Source organism: Centruroides sculpturatus, unplaced genomic scaffold (assembly GCF_000671375.1).
Source record: "Centruroides sculpturatus isolate CEXI.00-Female unplaced genomic scaffold, Cexi_2.0 scaffold672, whole genome shotgun sequence".
Lineage (NCBI taxonomy): Eukaryota > Metazoa > Arthropoda > Arachnida > Scorpiones > Buthidae > Centruroides > Centruroides sculpturatus.
This window is the reverse complement of record NW_019384845.1, coordinates 272318-293699: the sequence shown is the minus strand read 5'-3', so window position 1 is coordinate 293699 and position 21382 is coordinate 272318. Positions and strand designations below refer to the sequence as shown.

At 28.4% G+C, this 21382-nt stretch overlaps 1 protein-coding gene across 1 annotated transcript in view; it reads left to right on the top strand.

Annotated features, from left to right (window-relative positions):
- The window catches only part of LOC111630365, a 66073-nt gene extending 44913 nt beyond the window's left edge, over window positions 1-21160 (top strand). Inside the window, exons 19-28 of the mRNA XM_023374452.1 lie at window positions 4543-4837; window positions 5323-5669; window positions 6740-6801; window positions 6917-7194; window positions 9924-10183; window positions 12091-12152; window positions 12241-12446; window positions 12522-12563; window positions 12684-12829; window positions 20674-21160. Of these exons, the coding sequence (XP_023230220.1) occupies window positions 4543-4837; window positions 5323-5669; window positions 6740-6801; window positions 6917-7194; window positions 9924-10183; window positions 12091-12152; window positions 12241-12446; window positions 12522-12563; window positions 12684-12829; window positions 20674-21120 (2145 nt within the window). The 3' untranslated portion in view covers window positions 21121-21160. The remainder of the gene's footprint in view (window positions 1-4542; window positions 4838-5322; window positions 5670-6739; window positions 6802-6916; window positions 7195-9923; window positions 10184-12090; window positions 12153-12240; window positions 12447-12521; window positions 12564-12683; window positions 12830-20673) is intronic.
- The last annotated feature ends 222 nt before the right edge of the window (window positions 21161-21382 follow it).

The window sequence follows — 21382 nt, the reverse complement described above, 5'->3', positions numbered from 1 at the left end:
CTCAGAGAAAGCTTCAGAGAGCATTCCAGAAATTATGAAATTTTTACATAACAATTATTGGCAATCTTCTGTAGGCCTGTTATTGAGCTATCTCATTATAAACACTAATGTTAGATTTTATTTATCATGCTACAAACAAAAGAGCCTGATTAACAAGTCACAGGCTTCTAATGCATCAAATGCTTCATTGTGTTTATATGCAATAAAGCATTTGATGCATTAGAAACAGTATTGAAATTGTTAGAAATGCAATTTTTTCAACTCTCTTGATGATCAAACAAGCCAAATATTTAGCAAAGATAAAAAGAAAAAACTACGTAAAACAAAGCAAAATACAGTAGAACCTCCATTATCCGGATTGTTCAAAATAAACAAANAATAATGATAAACATTTTAAGAATATACATAATTTTAATTGAAATAATGTATAATATGTAATAAATTGCCAGCTTTTTATAGATGTACAGAGATCTATACATTGCAAACATCTGGATTAATGTGATTAACTGTTATATCTATCTATTTCATCCAGATAGCTGATACAGCTTGATATCACAGATAGATATAACAATTTAGCTTTAGCTTGTTCTGTAGTCTAAGATTAAATTTGATCTATGGCAGCTTGGTGTATAATATATTGACATTTATATGTTTATTGAAACTATGGATGCTGCAATTGCCTCCACCAAATTTATAAAGATCATTGATGCTTGAAGGATTTCTGAAATACGCAATATTATCTATCCTTGTATAATTCTGGATGGATGGACTACTGGTGTGAAGACCACTATAATAAGCTTTATTTGCATTAATAATAGCATTTGTATACAACTGTCACTAAGTATTGGTATAATTGTGTTCTTTTATACATATTTACAATTATCAAATGTATAAAAGAATACAGTATGGTATGGCATGGCAGTATCTTTTTCTTTATTTATATTTATCTGTAAATACAAATTTGATTTTATTATCATATTACTTTTTATAAATTAATGAAGTTTATATTTTATAATTTTAATTTTAAAATTTAAAATTATTAATTTTATAAAGTTTTTATATATGAGCAAATCAATTAGACATTACAAATTATTTTATTTTAAATAAAATTAAATAAATTATTAAATTGAACTAAAATATTTGGGAATAAATAAATACTATATTTTGCATATAACCTTCAATGGGTTCAATAATTTATCTCACCCTATATCCTTAAATTATGAAAGCAGTTGTTGATCCATAGGTGCAGCATATAACCTGTTTCATTGCATAAACTNATTAGTGTAGTATATTATTATATCCCATGTAATTAGTATATTAGTATATCGCTATTAACCTATTTTGCGTTGAATTTTCATCGATGTTAAGCCTAACAAAAATTTTTTAAAATAATAATCGTCGCTATTGTATCGTTAAAAATTAGAAAATTAAGACTCGTTTAAATATTGACTCCCTTTCATGGTCGAATGAGTGTTGCCAGCTAAAACACGTAAAAATAATATTAAAGTAGCCAAGACATAGCCAAATATTGTAGCGCCACATCACTAGCGGGCATTTGAAATTTGCCGACTAGGACGGTCGGTTAACCGAGGGGTCGGTTGATCGGAGGGCGGATAATCGAGGTTCTACTGTATTGTTGCAAATGAAAAAAAATTCATATTGTGAAGTTTAATCCACATATTTTGAAGATGAAACAGAAAAACATTTTGAAATCTTCTAAGCATTCACTCACAATTAACACTAGCAGAGCTGACCTTTTCCTTATAGACTCTTTTTCATCTATTCATATGAAAATTGTTTAACCCTAGATAACTAATCATTCATTCATACAACGATGCACCTTCGCTCGAAAGTGAAATTCACAAACTTCCCTGCATTTCCTGCCAGCCATTTTTTTCTACCTTAATAATTTGAATAAACAGTGCAGTATGTGATGCAATTGTGTTCACACGTCAATTAGAAATTGACTTACGGCCATCTTGTAGTCTGCTCGATGAAAGTTTGGTTGCTACGTAACTTTTATGCAAAGGCATGTACATTATGTACATTCTTATGGCTGCGGATGTAAACAGTAAGTACATGATAAATGCCATTCCGTATTTTGGAAAAGGTACTGATCCTCAGAAACAACCACTGGCTACGTTTTTCATAAAGGAAATAACATCTATTTTACATGGAACCAACTGTAACATTACTATGGATAACAGGTTCACATCTGTATCTTTGGTGGATGAACTATTGAAGTCACCTTTGACCTTATTTTTTTACCTTTTTTGAATATAATTTGACCTTAGTTGGCACTCTTAGAAGTAACAAAAAAGAAATTCCTGAAAAATTAAAAAATTTTAAATCACGCGCTGTTGGTACTTCAATATTTTGTTACGATGGCAATAAGATATTAGTTTTGTACAAAGCCAAGTCAAATAAAGTTGTTTGTGTTTTGTCGACTATTCATGATCAATCTAACATCGATGAAAATACAAGAAAACCACAAATAATACACTTTTATAATAGTACAAAGGGTGCGGTAGACACAGTAGATCAAATGTGTTCAAATATGAGTAATAGCAAAAAAACGAAAAGGTGGCCACTATGCGTGTTTTATAATATGCTAAACCTATTGGCAATAAACAGCTATGCTATCTATGTATCTAATAATGTTAGAAACAAAAAAAAACCAATGTCTCGGCGGGATTTCTTTATAAAAATGAGAGACCAATTCATGGAGCCACAGCTACGACAGCAAATACAGACAGTGCCTTTGAGGCATGATATCATAATGATACAGGATATTCTAGGTGATGTGTCTAGTGTAGAAGCTCCTACTCATTCTGCATCAAATCTGCATAAAATATGCTATTTATGTCCATCGAAAGCTCGGCGAATGACAAAACACTGTTACATGAAATGCAAAAATGTGTTTTGCAGCCCCCATAATGTTAACGTATGTAGCAACTGTGTGTAATTTTATTACCTAAATATTTTGTCCTTATTTAGTTCCTACTTACCCATACTATTGTGTCATGTAACAAGTTCCTATTTTTATTAAACAATTTTGTTGATATTAACGTTTTTTAATGCGTAGTCTGCTCGACGAATGTGCAGTTATAATGTAACTGAAAATTAAGTTTAGTTATCTAGGGTTAAAGTCCCTCTTTATAGAAATATTTCTTTGAGAAATTAAAAAATCCAGGAAAGAATGTATTGTAAAAATTACAAGGAAAATGCAATTTATGAAATATATTGAGAATTAGAAAATTTTTTAGTTTTAAAAAGAAAAATTTTTATGAGATCAGATGCCTGAAGGGTTTTTAAACAATTTGCATATGTGTAGATGGAAAAGTGTCTATAAGGAAAAAGTCAGGTCTGCTAGTGTTAACTGTGAGTGGATGTTTAAAAGATTTAAAAACTTTTTTTGTATTTGTATATGTTAGCTAGAGAAGAGTCTGTAAAGAAAAATCAACTCTATTACTGTTATTTTCCAATGGTTATATATGGATATTTAGAAGATTTCAATGTTTTTTTATATTTAATTTTTAATTTTGTAATTTTTTCCAATACTTTCCATTTTGGATTCTTTAATTTTTAGTATTACAAAGAAATGTAAACATATTTACTCTAAATTATCTATCAAAAGTCACATATTTTGTTTTATAATATTTTTTAAAGATTTCATGAAATGATTTTGTTTGTTTCTAAAAACTTGATTTTAATTAAAATGAAATTCATGATTAAATGAATCACTGCAATTACTATATTTGAATACAAATTAGATTCTTTTAAAATAACAATAATATATGAATAATAAATTTATTAATTACTAGGAGCTGAGCCCAGCGTTGCTCGAACAAAAACAAAAGCAAAGATTAAGATCATTAGATTATAGCCGATCTTACCCGTTTTTACCGAGTGCAAGAATTAGGTCCCCCTCTTCTGAGACTAATTAGAAAATTTTTAGATATCTGCTTACCACACTGGAATAACAATAATTAAAATTCACAGCAACTACTAACCAGTGCATAGTACTACTAAGTGATAAATAACAAACGTTTTTGTAATCCCTTCTGGGTTCTTCTTCTAGTTTACTAAATTTGAAAAATAAATTGGATCTTCTCGAATTATTCATAAATATAAATTTTAACATAAAATTGAACATTAAGACTAAGAGTTCAAATAAAGCAAACTTATGTGCATGCGTTCCTTGTGTCAACTTTATATACTACAAGTTTGGACATGAGCACTGCTTATCTCACTGACCACGCAACTGCACCATGTGGTTACCTATCTCATATATGTATGCGTCTTGCCCCTCACCACCCACTGACACCAAAAATATAATGCTTATCTAGATGAATGTTTAATGGAATAATATACAGCCTATGTCCATCTGAAAGTCCATTCTAAATATTGGTGAAAGAATTTTTGAAATCGGATGAGTAGTTTTGAAGATTACCTCCTACATCCAAACTTACAAATTTTACCTCTTTATAATATTAGTATAGATTGATTAATATAGAATACTTCTAATAAATTAAATAAATATTGCATATTTTCAGATGGCTAAATGACTATACGCCTCCAAAACTTGATTTAAGTCAAGATATTTATAACATATCTGGAGAACGCAAAAATGGACAAACCACTCTTCATTTTGTCCGAAAACGATTCACAATAGATTTTGATAATGATATACGTTTCTCAGATACTGAATGCTCTTATTTTATGTTTCCTGTTAAAGGCGGTACATTTAATGCAATAAGTAAAAAAATTGGAAAACATGAAACGACACCAATAGTTTCACAAGATAAAATCTGTATTCATAAATGTCAAAATAAAGGTAAGAAAACATAATTTTTAATAAAAATGTAATCAACAATATTAAAGTAGATAACCAAAGATTATTAATTTAATTGATATTTTTTATTATACCAGTGTTATTAAAATGTATTTGATAATTATCGTTGTCCAATAATTGAATATAAATATTTCACAGTGTTTATCATAAGATTCATTTTGATAAATTACATCACAGGTAATTTTTTATCTACACATATGCTGTTACTATAACATAACGAAGCAATAAAACATTAAGTTGATACTAAAGAAAACTATGTAAAAATGATAAATTACATTTAAATTGTATTTAAATCTGATTAAAACACTAATTTGTGTTAAAAATTTCAATTGGTTTAATAAGAAATGGATTTTTTTTGATAAATTATAATCTCAACTTAAAATATGATATTACAAATTAATTGAAAGTTTTGATAAAACCAAATATAATAAATTTTTCTGAAACTTAAGCTGCAATTTATTAAATAGGAGCAACCAGTGAACCAGAACCAGAAAGCAAGCCAGAACCTAAAAGGGAACCAGAATCAAAAAGTGAACCTGAACCAGAAAGTGAACCTAAACCAGAAAGTGAACCAAAGCCAAAAAGTGAACCAGAAACCAAAAGTGAGCCAGAGCCAAACAATGAATTGAAGTCAAATCAATTCGTTAGTTCTTGTTTAGGTGAATGGAAAACACCAGAAAACTGTGAAGCACATAATTGTGAATATAAAGCAAATTGGTTCTACATTGATGAATCGGATGAAATTATATTCACTGTTAGTAGTAAAAGTTATAATAAATGGACTGGAATTGGATTTTCTAAAAATAAAGCAATGGTAAGAAATAATTTCATTTATTATTGAGTCAAAAATCAATATAAAAATATAGTTTTAGAGTTAAATATTTTTTAATATTTGGATAAGTAAAATTACTGGGCTCTCCTACCATGGTCAGGTGGTGACCACGAGAAAGTTATTATTATTATATTAATTTTATAAGTATGGAATAAAAGATAGACTTTTATAAAAAAAATTGCAATCAGTACTTTCTTAGTTATCTATATATCTATATATATATATATATTGCTTTCAAAGGTTTTGTATCTAAAAGCAGAAAAAATAAAAATAATGTGTTTTATTATTGACTTTTTCTTTTTTTCTTGAAGTGCATCCAGTATGGTACAGTACATGAATGCTATTGATCTGGATGTCACATTCTTTTATGTAAAAAGTTTTAATACCTATAATGTAATTGTTACTGTTACAACACTATATTAATACAATAGTAATGCTCTTTACTATACAACTAATTTTGCATATACATAAGACAGGTTTTGGAAATGTTCCTTATTGCATAGAATTTGGAACATAATCTATTTCTGATTTTACAATTTTAAGCATTGATATTTGTTCTAATTTTTTTTCCCAGGCAAAAATATAGTTCTACCATTCTATTATTTGCCTTTTCTTACTTTAATGCATTTTGATACAAATTTAATTATTAATTTAATTTTAGCTTAACTTCATAGTTCACAATGATAATTTTAAACGTAAGACTTTAAACACATACAATTTTATGCTGTTTTGGAAATAAAGATAAAAAAGTTTCACTTGAACCCAAACCAAAAGCAGAGAACTGTATATATTTAAAGTAATTGGAGAAATAAATTTATTTGATAATGAGGAAAGTTTCCGTACTAAGAGTTAAATGCTATTAATTTTGTTATTATACAAATCTTCTAAATTAAAATTTTACATGTTAGTTTTTATGTAATTTATGATAATATAAATACATTAGAAGGCCCTTAAAAGGGTTTTTAAGAAGGTCAAAAATGTTTGATCATTAAAGATTTGTTGGTTTTAGAAAGTTTTGACGATGTATTATTTTTTTCACTATAAACATATAGACTGAAACAGATGCTATTCTTGGATGGATAGAGGAGACTGGACGTTCTTTTATTATGGACACGTGAGTAAATTTATTAAATATTTAACATTTTTGAATAAGAAATAGTAAATTTTATTGTTTCTTTTTATAATATAATTTTAAATGCTATAACATATATGTTTTTCATACCTTATAGATGGCTGGATTCTTATTCAACTCCAACCATTGATCCAAATCAAAATATTTATAATGCAACTGGACAAAGAGTTAATGGAACAACTGTGCTGCAGTTTGTTCGAAAACACAACACAGGAGATAATGCAAGAGATTTACAGTTTTCAAATGACTGCTTCTATTTTATGTATCCTGTACATGGTGGAGTATTCAATACTGTCAATAAAAGAATAAGGAGACATGAATCTACACCAATTGTTTCTAGTGAAAGAATCTGTATTCATAGTTGTAGATCAAAAGGTATTAGAAAATTTTTATTTAAAATTTAATTTAAATGTTGTTTATTTGTTTATCCTAAAAATTGATTTTATTAAATAATTACAAAATTAATAAAACTACTATAATTGAAAGTAATTTTAGCATTTAGTATATAGATAGGTAAATAACAANTTCGCCACTAAAAGGCATACCAGACGAATTTAAATAAACCAAAAAAATACATGTACTCGGTTTGTGTACTCCAGAATCATGATTACTTCAACAATTAAATTTGTACATAAATTTTTATATTTAATAAAACTAATTAAATTTTATATTAAATGTTTACAGATTCGATATTTATTAAAGTTGCTCATTTTTTGATGAATTTATTAATAATGTTTATAACAGTTATGACGGATGACGAAAACAGAAAAAATGTACCCGATTCATAACAAAACAAAAATATTTAAATTTTATGAGCCAAATATAATTTTAAACAGTTGGAAGTTTGTAGTAAAACAATGGCATAAAAAATGAAATCACATTATATTTTATTTCATAAAAATAAAAGACAAGTTTTTTCAAGTTTAATGTATATAAACTTTCATGAAATATTCAGTCCCAAGGATCCTTATATATTTTAATACCTTTCCAAGTGGGGCTATAGCACATTAATTCCGTATCTGAAGGAGAAGGTGCGGTTGGAAATATCGGTGGAGGAATTTCCCCCGGAGATGGCGGAAGAACTGACGTAACTAACCGATCGTGAAGATTTCCTCAGACGTAAAGTTCGGGTTTGATCAAGCAACATAGAACCAATCCTACAAATACCATTACAGAACCTACTGTAAAGAAGACGATGGATACAACCATGTGCACTTCTAATGCCATGTTGATCTTACTGGAAATAAATAAATAAATAAATCAATAACCTAAATATACTACATTTAAAACAATAGAAAAATCGAAAAATATCATCTAAAATTCAACTGTTTTTCTATATGCAATAGTTGGATAAGGCAATGATCTACCAATGGGTATTGCATGCCAGGACTTTCTATAGGAAACTAGCCTCTATTTTGGTATTAGACAAGTGAAGAAAACCCGGAAAACTCCACGTGGCCAGCTCTTTGGTGAAGTGCAAACCAGCGACCACAAACTGGATCAGAAAGTTCTAGGAGGAATTTTTAACATCTTTTATATGGTGGCACCTGCCTCCATATGCCTCAAAATGAAGATTGTGAAGATGAAGATTGCATCATGGACCTCCTCAGATTTTATTTTATCCCGAAGTGTAATAGAAAATGAATTGTAAAGAGACTTTTATAGACTACTATGTTTCAGTTTGTTAGTTAAATTTTTCGTGTATTTGATTGTTTACTTTGCCTGTACTTGATACACGGCATTTTAAACTTGATGTCAAACTTGCACTAACGCTTGGGTCTCTAGCTGCTTGTACTATGTTGCATTTCTGCAGTCAATGTGTCAAACTTGCTTCTTACCTGTCATTGTGTGCACTTTGCTTATTAATGTTAAATTCTACTTCCTTTTTACTTTAGTTTCATCACTACTTTTACAATTACATTTCAACACTCACTCATCTGCCTTGAAAAAACTTCCTGCAATGACTCCATAAAAAAAAAAAATCTTTGTTACTCCTAGTGGATTATTTCTCCTCCTATTTTTGTTTTTTCCTAGCTCACTTTAATACCCTCAAGGTCACTTTCTGTTTTCTCCTGGTCTTGTTAGAGTATTGTCAGTCTACAGAAGAAATACAGAAGAAATAAAGGAAAATAGAAATGAAACAGATGTAACCAATACATCTATTTCAAAATAAATAAATTTTGACTTTGAAAATTATTTAAATAACTTTGAATACGAATAAGTTAATTTATAACACTTTTCAAAATTTTGCAACATATCAACACAAAGTGCCATAGCTCAAATATTGCGGGAATGTAAGATAATTGTTTGGGATGAAGTCATCATGTTCATAAAGGAGCAGTTGAAGCTTTAAATAGAACTTTGGTACACTTGAGACTTTAGATTGCCATAGACTAACCTGAATAGAGAGCGTTAATAGCATTGTAGCAAATAGTTCTTGAATTTTCTTTGGAGAATCACAAAGACTTGCCTCTTCCAGTGTGTGTTCCCAGTGTTTGTCATCTTCTAGTAATCCTAATGTTCTACATGTGTTTTGAAATGTAGGCTGAACTGTGCTGTTAACAGTTTTTAGATCTAAAAATGATGTAGGTCCTCTTACTTCATGCAGCAACATGCGAAGATAATAGCATTCTGTGTTATTCGGATGTACAGTATAAACTCTACCTATGACATGACCTTTTTTAATGTCAGTGTGATTAGATACATTCATTCCCCTTTTTCTTCTCAGAAATTTGCCATTTTTCAATACGTAGTATGCTGGACTTTCGTTATATAAAAGCGTTTTGGCAAAATCATCAACCTTACACAACTCAAAAAATGCCAAAGCACCTCTACTTCAGACTAGTCAAAGGCGAGACAATCAAAGTTGTAAAAGCACCTTTGTATCAGTCTACTTGTCTAAAATAAATACTTAATATTATAATAATCTAATGCTAAATGATAATTTTAAATAATGATAACTTTAAGTATGTAAAGTAAAATTAATGCTATCAATTTTATTAAGTTGAAAAGCAAATTTGACTGTAATTATTTAAGTTTAATTAATTTAAATTAAATGATGCATAAAATAATAATGACTTACTTTTCTATTTAAAAACTTTTAGGACTTTCTACATTAAAAACTAAAGCGACAACTTTGAAAATTCCATCTACGACATATCCTTCAACTGTTATTTCTGTTTCCACTACTGTAAGTAGTGAAACAGAAAAGACTTTCCCAGTAATACCAACAACTACTGCTGATGTCATTGTTTCTCCTGTTAAATATTCAGTTGAAGTAAAACTTCCCCAAATGTGGAAAACTGGATTAAATGACAACAAATCTTTTGATTATCAAAAACTTCAGCGACAGATTTTACAAGAGGTATAATTATTTTAATATATAACTAAGAGTAGAGAATTTAATCATATTTGTTTAGCCAGAATTTTTATAATTTTAAAAACATTTTGAATAAACTAATAAATTCACCATTAATTGTCTATAAATATCTTCAACTTTCAAATTAAACTAAAATTTAAAATTCTGTAATGAAACAATATTCTAATTCTTAAGAACACTATTTACTGTATCAATAACAAATTTTTTTTTGGAGTTCACTCTAACAACAGTTTTTCTCAAGCACTTTCAGGCAATCAAGCCCATTGTCAGAGGCTTGATTGCCCAAAACTGCTTGAGAAAAATTGTTGTTAGAGTGAACTCCAATAAGTAGATTTTGTTGTTATAATTTTAAAGAATTTGGAGTTGTTTCTCATTACTATTTACTGCTTTATTGGATTTAACATGCATAGTCTATTTCTTTATATATAGTATAATATTTTAACAAAATAATATAGCACTCAAACGTTATATTACATATGGCCTATGGCATACTTATGGGAGATAATGTGGGTGTTGGATCCCTATCCAGAAATTTTACGAATAAAATTTAAAGTAAAAAACTTTGTCTTAAACAACAAATATAAAATTACATTTTATTAGCAAATAATTCAATATTAATCAATTATTTCATTTCTTATTATAATAAAAAAATGAATGCCCAGTTATCAATTGCTTATATTACATGACTATGGATTATTCTAGAAGAAAAATCATAGTTCAGATATTAGATTTTTTCTCAAAGTTTCCTTCTAAATGTATAAGAAACATTCTAGAACATTTGTCTGACAGGTATATAAGGGACACTCATTTGTTGGCAATGAAGGGTAAGAGATGCTTAAGGTTTCTTTAATCTGATTCTATTTTTTTAGATTATCCTGCAGATTACCACTTAGAGCAAAATCTTAGTTATGCCACTGCATATAGTTATAAAATAGAATGGAGGCAAAGGTAGGATAAAACAAAGGTTTTGATTTTAAGAGTTTGAATGTTGTGCCATTCAGATACTAAATTTTAAAAATTTAGAATGTAAGCTGCAGATAAACCTAAGGCATCTTACAAGTTGAACATTTCTTAGTAAAATTAAGGCTGGCCAGATAGTTAAGACAGTTAATGCATAATTTTAGTGCTCTGAGGACACAGAATCAAATCTGGACAAGCAATTCCAGGAATTTTTCATGGGAGATTTATCTTGGATATATTGGACCCTATCTCTCACCACCTGGTTGCTTTCATTGTGGGCCTGATCAAAATTCAAGATGGGTATGGCAAAAAAAAAGCTGTCTTTGTGCTCACAGGGTAAAAAGAAGCCAAAAATAAGAACAAATTAAGGCTCTTAAATATGTAGATGTTATCACAGTATTTGATAAAGTATTAACTTTTATGTAAATAATATATTCTAAATGGTCATAGCTGTAGTTTATTGAAAGTGGTATAATCATAAATATTTTTAAAGCAGCTAAAATGTTATTAGAGCAAACTAGATGTGAGACAATGAAACACACTTTATTGGCTTCTAGCAGTAGATTTAATACAGTAAAAATGTTTTTGACCTATTCATATGTCTTCCTCAGTTGTTCCATATCTGTAGATTCTAAGTGAGAAAGACCTGTGAATAGATCAAAAACGTTTTTATTGTATTAAATCCACTTTTAAAGAAGCTGTTATTAAAGAAAATTAAAGATAAAGTGATACAAGACTTTATTTATTTTAATATTATTATTTCAAAATTTATTTCAATATTAATATAACACTATTGTATTCAAATTTTTCAATATTTATATTCATAAATAAGATTTGCCACATTAAAAATTTGTTTAAAATAATTTTTATGACAAAATAAGCTTATTTATTTGTATATTGGAATAATATATTTAATATTCATTTATACATAGATGAAATCAGTTCTTGGTCCTGTTAATGGTTTTCAAGCTGTAGAACTTGATAAATTTGAAAGGTATTATTTTACATAATGTTTGTTGCTGCCTTAAGTATAACAGTTTTTCTGTTTAAATGACAATATTTTGAATTTTTAAAACTTTCAGTGATAAAACTGAACCAGATGATGTTATTGCAAAGATGAAAGTGATATTATCCAATAATATGTCATCTAAAGAAGGCAGACAAATTAACACTGAAGAACGAAGTAAACAAAAGGATTTATATTCTGTGTTAAATTCAACAATTCACAATGGAAAACTTGGAAATTTACCTGTTGATCCTTCACATTTAAGCATCATTGCTTTGGCATGTAAGAATTATTTATTGTATTTATATGAATTTAAAATGATAATCTTATTACAAAGTTTTAAATAAATTTGCCTAGCTGCTCAAGACAGAACACCATATGAAGTACCTATTGATCAAGGTATATATTTTTTATTAAATAATGAAACAATAGTTATGAAAATTAATTAATTTGAAGTTTCAAATCATAAAAAATTTGTTGTATAATTCTTATAATTAAAATAATTATTTGTCAATATAGAATCAACTAAAGAGGGTCTAACAGATGAACAAATCAAAATTTACATTATCATAGCTGGAGTATTAGCTTTGGTATTTTTAATTATTGTACAAGCTAGTTGCATGATTTATCGTGACAGGAGGAATAAACAAGGATCTCATACAAAGGTAGGTCTTTTTTTTGTGTATTTATTATTATTATGGATTTACAAATTATATAAATTTCTTGAATCCTTTTATAAACAGTATTAAAAAAAGGAAATTATAATTTTCCTAGAAAAACTTAATATTCATAAAATTGCATAAAATTAATTTGCAACTAGTAGTTTCAAACTGTTTTCTACTGATCAAAAAACTGTTTCTGAATCTTAATATAAATCAAAATCATGATTTCCATTACTCTGCCTACATCTACACTTATGATTATTTCAGACTATATTAATGCTAATTTTTAATAAATTACAATTGAAATTTTGTCCTAATAATATGTGGTGATGTTACTGCCATTTTGTTTAAACTTGCTTCTAATAATAAATTTTAATTAATTAAAATTTATTATTATAAGAAATTTTGAATAAATATTAATAATTAGAATATACAAATTTTAATAGTAATTACTTAAAGTTAACATTAATACTATATAGCTAAAATCTAGCAGTTTTGAAAATTATTTTTTCTTGATTATTTTCCTTTCATCCCCCTTATAAATTACTTACAATAATGAAAATCATTTGGAAATAATTAAAAACTTGTTAAAAACAAAAAATGTACTTTATTAATTTAAAATGAATTATAATTAGCCACAGCAAGAATTAATGCATATATAACCAAATCTCATTTAATATGTATGCTAAATTACATTAAGAGAGTAAGAAATATGAGAAATATTTTATTGAAAAATTAAATTATTATACAACTTGACAAATGTATTTTTATATGAAATGTATTAAATTTTGAAACACTAAAATTATGTGATGATGATGATGACGATGATGTAATAAAGAATAAAACATGAAATCATGCTTACTTATTATTATTTTTATTTGTTACGGAAACATTTTTATACATAGAGACTTAACAACTTTTAATGAAAATTAATCTAAATAGGAAGTAAATGAACAAAAAAAAAAANCAGTATTCATAGTTTTATACAAAAAATGTTGTAATAAAAATATTTTAAAATAAATAGAAAAAACAAGACTTTAATAAAAAAAAATAAATAGCATGATGCCTTTGATTCTAAAAGAATATGTATATATATTTTTTAATTAGCCTCATTTATAAATATATATTTGTTAGAATAATTTTATAATAATTTTTCATGATTAAAAATAATTCATAATGTGTAATGTATAAGAACTTGTTTTGTATATTTTTTCCTATATACAGGGTTGTTCCAAACTATGGGGATATAATTTGGGAATAGATTCCTGATAGGACAAAGAACAAAAATGGTCCTATCAACATGTCTAGAAATGCACTAGTGCAGAGATAGGCTCTCTTCTGTGTTCTTATTTGCCACCTTCCCTGATAGATGAATAGGTTGGAGAGGCCTGTCTGTTGCCAGACCTCAACCCTCTTGATTTTTACATGTAGTGACATAGAAAAGTGCTATGTTGTGTACACTGAACTAGTTCCTAATGGACATTGGAGCAACATTTAGATGCTAACTGTAACACTGTTCAGATACAGGCAGAAACATTCAAAAGAGTGCATCAATATAATGCAACATGTGACAACTTGTATTGAAGCCCATGGTGAACATTTTGATCATCTACTGTCATTCTGCCTGAGATACATGTCATACTGTTGTACAATGTTATATCCTGGTTTTGCAGCTTATGATGCCCATTATCAGTGCATTTTTGCACATAAGTAAATAGGACTAATTTTGTTCTTTGCCATACCAGGAACCTATTCCCAAAGTTTGTCCTCACAGTTTAGAACCACAATGCATTTGCAAGTTATCTGCATTATGAATAACGCTATGATTGTGTTACAGAGTTTAACCTAATTACTTTGCATATCCTATTTTTAAATTAGAAATAATTGATAATTCTGTTAAATTCAATAAAATATATTCAATGAAGATAGGCTGTTTAATGAGAAAATTTACAAATGTGATGTTTGAATTGGGTCTTAGTTCATATGATGTAGCATTAATTGTTGTGTGCAGTTCTTCTATATTAGCATTTTGTGATGTATTTAATAAATGTTGTGTGACATGTGGGATGTCCACAACTTGGTTCATCATTAACAGATCTTGCTTTTTCAAATTTATTTAATAATTCAATATTGTTTTATCTGAAAGACATTGACTTATGAAACTTTCATTCAAACTTCTAATTTCTTTGGATTTCTTTCTTGGACACAATGTAAATACATTTTTATACATTCATTTTTATGGGATTTTTCAATTAAAAAATCAATATTTTGCTGAAACAGACTTTATAAACATCCTTTATTATTACAATTTGTAGTGTTGGACCAAATATTTGGCATTATTCAGTATTTAGATATATGTAGGTGGTTTTTTCAACCTCTGATGGTCCATAAAACAAAGACAAGTGTAAATAACAAAATGAATTTATTACCAAAAGTTAGGTACAAACATCGTTACTTTTTGATATAATCACCATGAAGATTTAGGCATTTGTCATATCTGTGGATTAGCTTTGCAATCTCCTCTTCATAGAATGTTGCTGCTAGTGACTTGAGATGGGACGTAATGTTGTTTAGAAGATCGTCTTTAGTCTCCAACCTCAGCCCTCCTAGCCATGTTTTCAGTTCAGGAAAGAGTTGGAAGTTGCTCGGCACTAAATCAGGGCTATACGCTGGGTGTTTAAAATGTTCTGAGCCGGATGAAAGTCTGAAAGATGGAAGTCTTCACACACCTTTAATGTGTGAAGATGTCTGCCTCTTCCCTGAACTGAAAGCGTGGCTAGGAGGACAGAGGTTTGAGACTAATGATGATCTTCAAAACAACATTAAGACCCATCTTAAGTCACTGGTGGCAACATTCTATGAAGAGGGGATTGCAAAGCTCATCCACAGATATGACAAATGCCCCAATCTTCACAGTGATTATATCAAAAAGAACCATGTTTGTGCCTAACTTTTGATAATAAATTAATTTTGTTATTTACACAAATTATTTATCCTTGTTTTATGGACCATCAGAGGTTGAAAAAATCCACCCTCATATTTGACCACAAAGTAAGTATTTGGTATTCAGCCAAATATTAAATACATGTATTTGATATTCAGACCAAATACTTCCTCAAAGCCGAACTATTTGGTCAAATAAATATATTTTAGTTGGGTGAGAGAGAGAGAGAGAGAAAGAAGGAAGATGGAAAAATAAAATAAAAAGGACATTTAAAAACTCAGATATTTAAAAATACTGTTACTTATTCTTTTCCGAAACAATATATTAAATAAACTGACATAAACGTTGAATGACCTTATTCTTGATTAATACTAAATGATCTTCCAGATTGTATTGGGCTATTTTGTGGCTAAACTTAATAATTATAATGCGATTCAAACCCACAACTCCTGCTTACGGTGCAGGGTTTGAGTCTCATTTTGTGCTGATTATTTCCTTCTAGGATTCTTCCTAAATTAAATGTTAAATATTAATTTTTTTATAATTATTAAATTTATTATGAGATGGTCACTAAATTGCCTACCTACCTAGGCATAATTACTTTATATCTAATTATTAAATGCAGCCATAATATAGTCTGATACAATCTGGCAGATCATTTGGTATTTCCAAAAATTATAACTTAAATAATATTTGCTCAAGATCATTTATTAATTATTAATATTGATACTTCAAAACTGATAAATTGTAATGAAAGAACAGTGATGTGTCTGCATTCATAGGAAGTAAGCAATTTTGTTGGTCATCATAAATTCTATGCGCTGTAAGCTAGAACTTCTAGATAATATTAAAAAAAACACCTTTATCACTTTAACATAATTACAATTAGAACATAAGATTTAAAATTTTAAATCTTATGTTCTCTTATATAATCTTATTTGAATTGACATTCAAAAATTATGTTAAACCTGAGGAAGCTATATTAAATAAACTGGCATAAATGTTGAAACTCCTGCATGATAATGTGAGGCCTAACACTGCTCTTCACATACCACAATTGCTCCAAAAATTCAAGTGGGAACTGAAACATCCTGTCTACAGTCCAGATCTACCAACAGTGATTTTTACCTCTCCTCAAAGAAAATTTATCTGGCACCCAATTCGATGATGATAAGAAACATCTACAAAAGTAGCTGCTTTCACATCATTGTCACAACAGAATTGGGTGCCAGATAAATCATCATGTCCCTGCTGTTTCAGCCGTATAGAAATATGGCTGAAACAGCAGGGACATGATTTCTTTCAACTTGGAATGGAAAAGCTGGTCATATGATCAGGTAAATGTCTGAATCAACAAGGTGAATGTGTTGAAAAAGTTTATATATATATATATATATATATAACATCTTATTGTTATCTGAGACATGTTTCTTTTTTATAATTGATATGTAATCCTTGTTTTTTTTTTATNACTAAATGATCTTCCAGATTGTATTGGGCTATTTTGTGGCTAAACTTAATAATTATAATGCGATTCAAACCCACAACTCCTGCTTACGGTGCAGGGTTTGAGTCTCATTTTGTGCTGATTATTTCCTTCTAGGATTCTTCCTAAATTAAATGTTAAATATTAATTTTTTTATAATTATTAAATTTATTATGAGATGGTCACTAAATTGCCTACCTACCTAGGCATAATTACTTTATATCTAATTATTAAATGCAGCCATAATATAGTCTGATACAATCTGGCAGATCATTTGGTATTTCCAAAAATTATAACTTAAATAATATTTGCTCAAGATCATTTATTAATTATTAATATTGATACTTCAAAACTGATAAATTGTAATGAAAGAACAGTGATGTGTCTGCATTCATAGGAAGTAAGCAATTTTGTTGGTCATCATAAATTCTATGCGCTGTAAGCTAGAACTTCTAGATAATATTAAAAAAAACACCTTTATCACTTTAACATAATTACAATTAGAACATAAGATTTAAAATTTTAAATCTTATGTTCTCTTATATAATCTTATTTGAATTGACATTCAAAAATTATGTTAAACCTGAGGAAGCTATATTAAATAAACTGGCATAAATGTTGAAACTCCTGCATGATAATGTGAGGCCTAACACTGCTCTTCACATACCACAATTGCTCCAAAAATTCAAGTGGGAACTGAAACATCCTGTCTACAGTCCAGATCTACCAACAGTGATTTTTACCTCTCCTCAAAGAAAATTTATCTGGCACCCAATTCGATGATGATAAGAAACATCTACAAAAGTAGCTGCTTTCACATCATTGTCACAACAGAATTGGGTGCCAGATAAATCATCATGTCCCTGCTGTTTCAGCCGTATAGAAATATGGCTGAAACAGCAGGGACATGATTTCTTTCAACTTGGAATGGAAAAGCTGGTCATATGATCAGGTAAATGTCTGAATCAACAAGGTGAATGTGTTGAAAAAGTTTATATATATATATATATATATATAACATCTTATTGTTATCTGAGACATGTTTCTTTTTTATAATTGATATGTAATCCTTGTTTTTTTTTTTTTATTAACCCTTGTACACTATAGTTTGTGGGACTGCCAAAAACACCTGACCCCAATAGCAAGAATTAGTTTTTTACTATTCATCACATAATAATAAATTTTTAAAAATAAAAGGTATATAGACTTCTAATCAATTCCATTTGCTCCCAAAGTGAGCACTACAGCCTCTTGGGAGAAGACTCAAGGGGGTGCTGGAAAGCAAGAGGGCATTAGAGGCTTTGGAAGACAAGAGGAATAAAAATTCATTTTGAAAGAAAAATCTTTTACTGTTGAACTTCAAGCAGAGATAGACTGTAAAATCAGTTTTTGAGAGACTTTATGCATAGATTGCTTAAAGCATTTCTCTTAATAAATGTATTGAGAAAATATATAATTTTCAATCACATTAATCAAGCAAACTAAACTAGTTATTGGTACTAACTATTGTCGAAATTGATCAATTCTTCCAATAGTTAGTACCAATAACTAGTTTAGTTTATCAAATAATTATGAATTTATTATAAAAATTTACAGTTGCTCATAAAACAGTCATCAGCTTTAGGCTCATTGATAGCAGGATCTTATTAATAATATATAAAAAAACTAGCTGTTATGTCCAATTTCACTTGGGTTTATAAAGTATCCATCACAATAATTTTTACACCCAGCATTATTAATTGTAAATTTCAAAAATGTATCTGGTATTACCCATTTAAGAACATTATCAGAATGCTTATAAACTACATGGAAGGTATGTTCATAAATAGCAGGTTTATAGAAAAATTAGTAGTAGTTTGGTTTATTTGGTTATGGCAAGGCAACATGTGGCTGATCTACCAAGAACTTTTATAGAAAACTGGTCCCTATTTAACTGAACTAAATAGGGACCAGTCTAACTAACATGAATCAAATCCTGAAAACTCAATGCCCATTGGAGAGGTGCAAACCCCCAACCAATCACCAGTATTTGATGGTTTTATCCACTCAGACACTGATAGGCACTTATTAGAATTAAGAAAGTATCATTCAGAAATGAAAAACCTCCAGTTGTTAGATGTGAAAAATTAAATACTTGCATAGTTTGCAGTGTAAAATTTTCGACTCCACACAGGTGAGTGCTATCTGCTACCCGTTGCAGTAATGATATAGTGTCTACTTTGCACTATATCATTGTTGTTATTAATTGCATATAATTATTGCAAGTAATTATATGCAATTAATTAATGCAACTATTTAGGAGAAGATGGAAAAGTCAAGCTTTTTTATTTAAACAATGCTAAATACTGGCAGGATAAATCATATTTTTTCATTTTGATAAGTTAACTATTACACTGAAGCTGCAATGTCCACAAAACTTCCATCATAATTTTATTCAAAAGTTTTTCTGTGAAAATGTTATAAATTGCTTCTTCTTTCAGTGTTTGAAAGAATCTGGCAACATACTGTTTAACATAATAAGAGTTTGTCATCTTATTTTGACTGCAAATAGTTGATTGGGAAATTTAAGGATGCTGCTTATTAATATTGAGGCAGATGTAAAAAAATTTGTCTCATTGAATTAGGCCAATCATTAATTATTTTAATATTAATTAATCAAGTACTTTAAGATATTTTTGGAAAATTATTTTTTCTTTATAAATCAAATGCTTAAACTTAATAACATTTTAATTAAAATTTAGTTTTCAATGTACCATTTTTGACTGTTTTTGGGGGGTTGCTAATGAAATGTAAACACTAAAAGAGGGTGGTAATCCAAAAAAGTTTGAAAAAAACTATTATAAGCTTTTTGTTTAGTGCAGTTCAAATTCAGTAAAAGAGCTTATATTTGGCCAAATATTTGGTACTTGACAACAGTAACATCTAAATAATTATTCAGTATTCATAAAAAAAACTCTATTCAGTCCATCCCTAATCATCTAAAAAAAACTTCATTTGTTTTATAATAGCTTAACACAATTAATTTTCAAATTTTCTATCAACTTATTTAGACAAATCAAAATACTAACACCAATTAAGCAAAAAGTCTAGTTGAGGTAATTCAAAAAATTCAAAACAAATTTACTTAAAAACCAAACCAAACTTATATTTTGTTTTCTTAATAAAATTATATATAGTTTATAGTTATGAGATTATCGTCTCCTAAAAATTAACATTAAAATATTTATTGTAACTTCTTAAGAAAAATTTTTAATAAAGTTTTCTGTACAATTTCTTAATATAAATATTTTTTTACAATAAATAGTGATAACTTTTAGGTTAAACCATGATTTTGGATCAATTCAGTATAATGAAATAATATAAATATATGTTACTATATTAAATTTACTTAATTTTTGATTTTTTTCTTTCACTTAGGAAAAGCTTTTAAATAATTCACACTGGAGAGATTATTCGGTCACCGCAAGCAGTAATTATAGTTATGAAAATTTTGCTATGCAAGAAGATGAAAATAAAATCAGTAAACATCCAGTAGGTTCTGTATCTAATGGAAGTGCCTTGTCACATGCAAACAGCGGGCTTGGACTATCCAGAGTAGGTCCTCCTGATAGGCCTCTGCCTCGTAATAGTGGATACAGTGCAACATTTGAAAGAATGGCATTGAGACGTGGTAATGGACAGAGTGGATCAAGCCCACCATCTTATGCTACTCATGATAGATCTATGCGATCAATGAGTGCAAATGCATACAGCCAGCAAGAACTGCGGCCAGATTTTTACTTTATGCCTCATCAGAGACGATATTCTGGCGAAGTAGTGAGAGTGTTTGTAGATTATAATAATCCTGAATATACGGGTAAATGAAGATTGCCTTGAAACTACAAATAAAGACATTTTAAAAAAAGTAATAGTACTCTTTTAAACAAACAGATACTAAATTTGATTTATCTTCAGTGCTGTATATAATTAGCAAATCAGCCAGTGTAATTAATTGTAAAATAATTATTTGTTTTAATATAATATTATAAATCTGTGCCACATGATTGTTTTTATTTTAACAATATAATGTAAATGTGATATGTGTTTGTGAATTCAAATGTAATTATTTACAATGTAAATAAAGTAT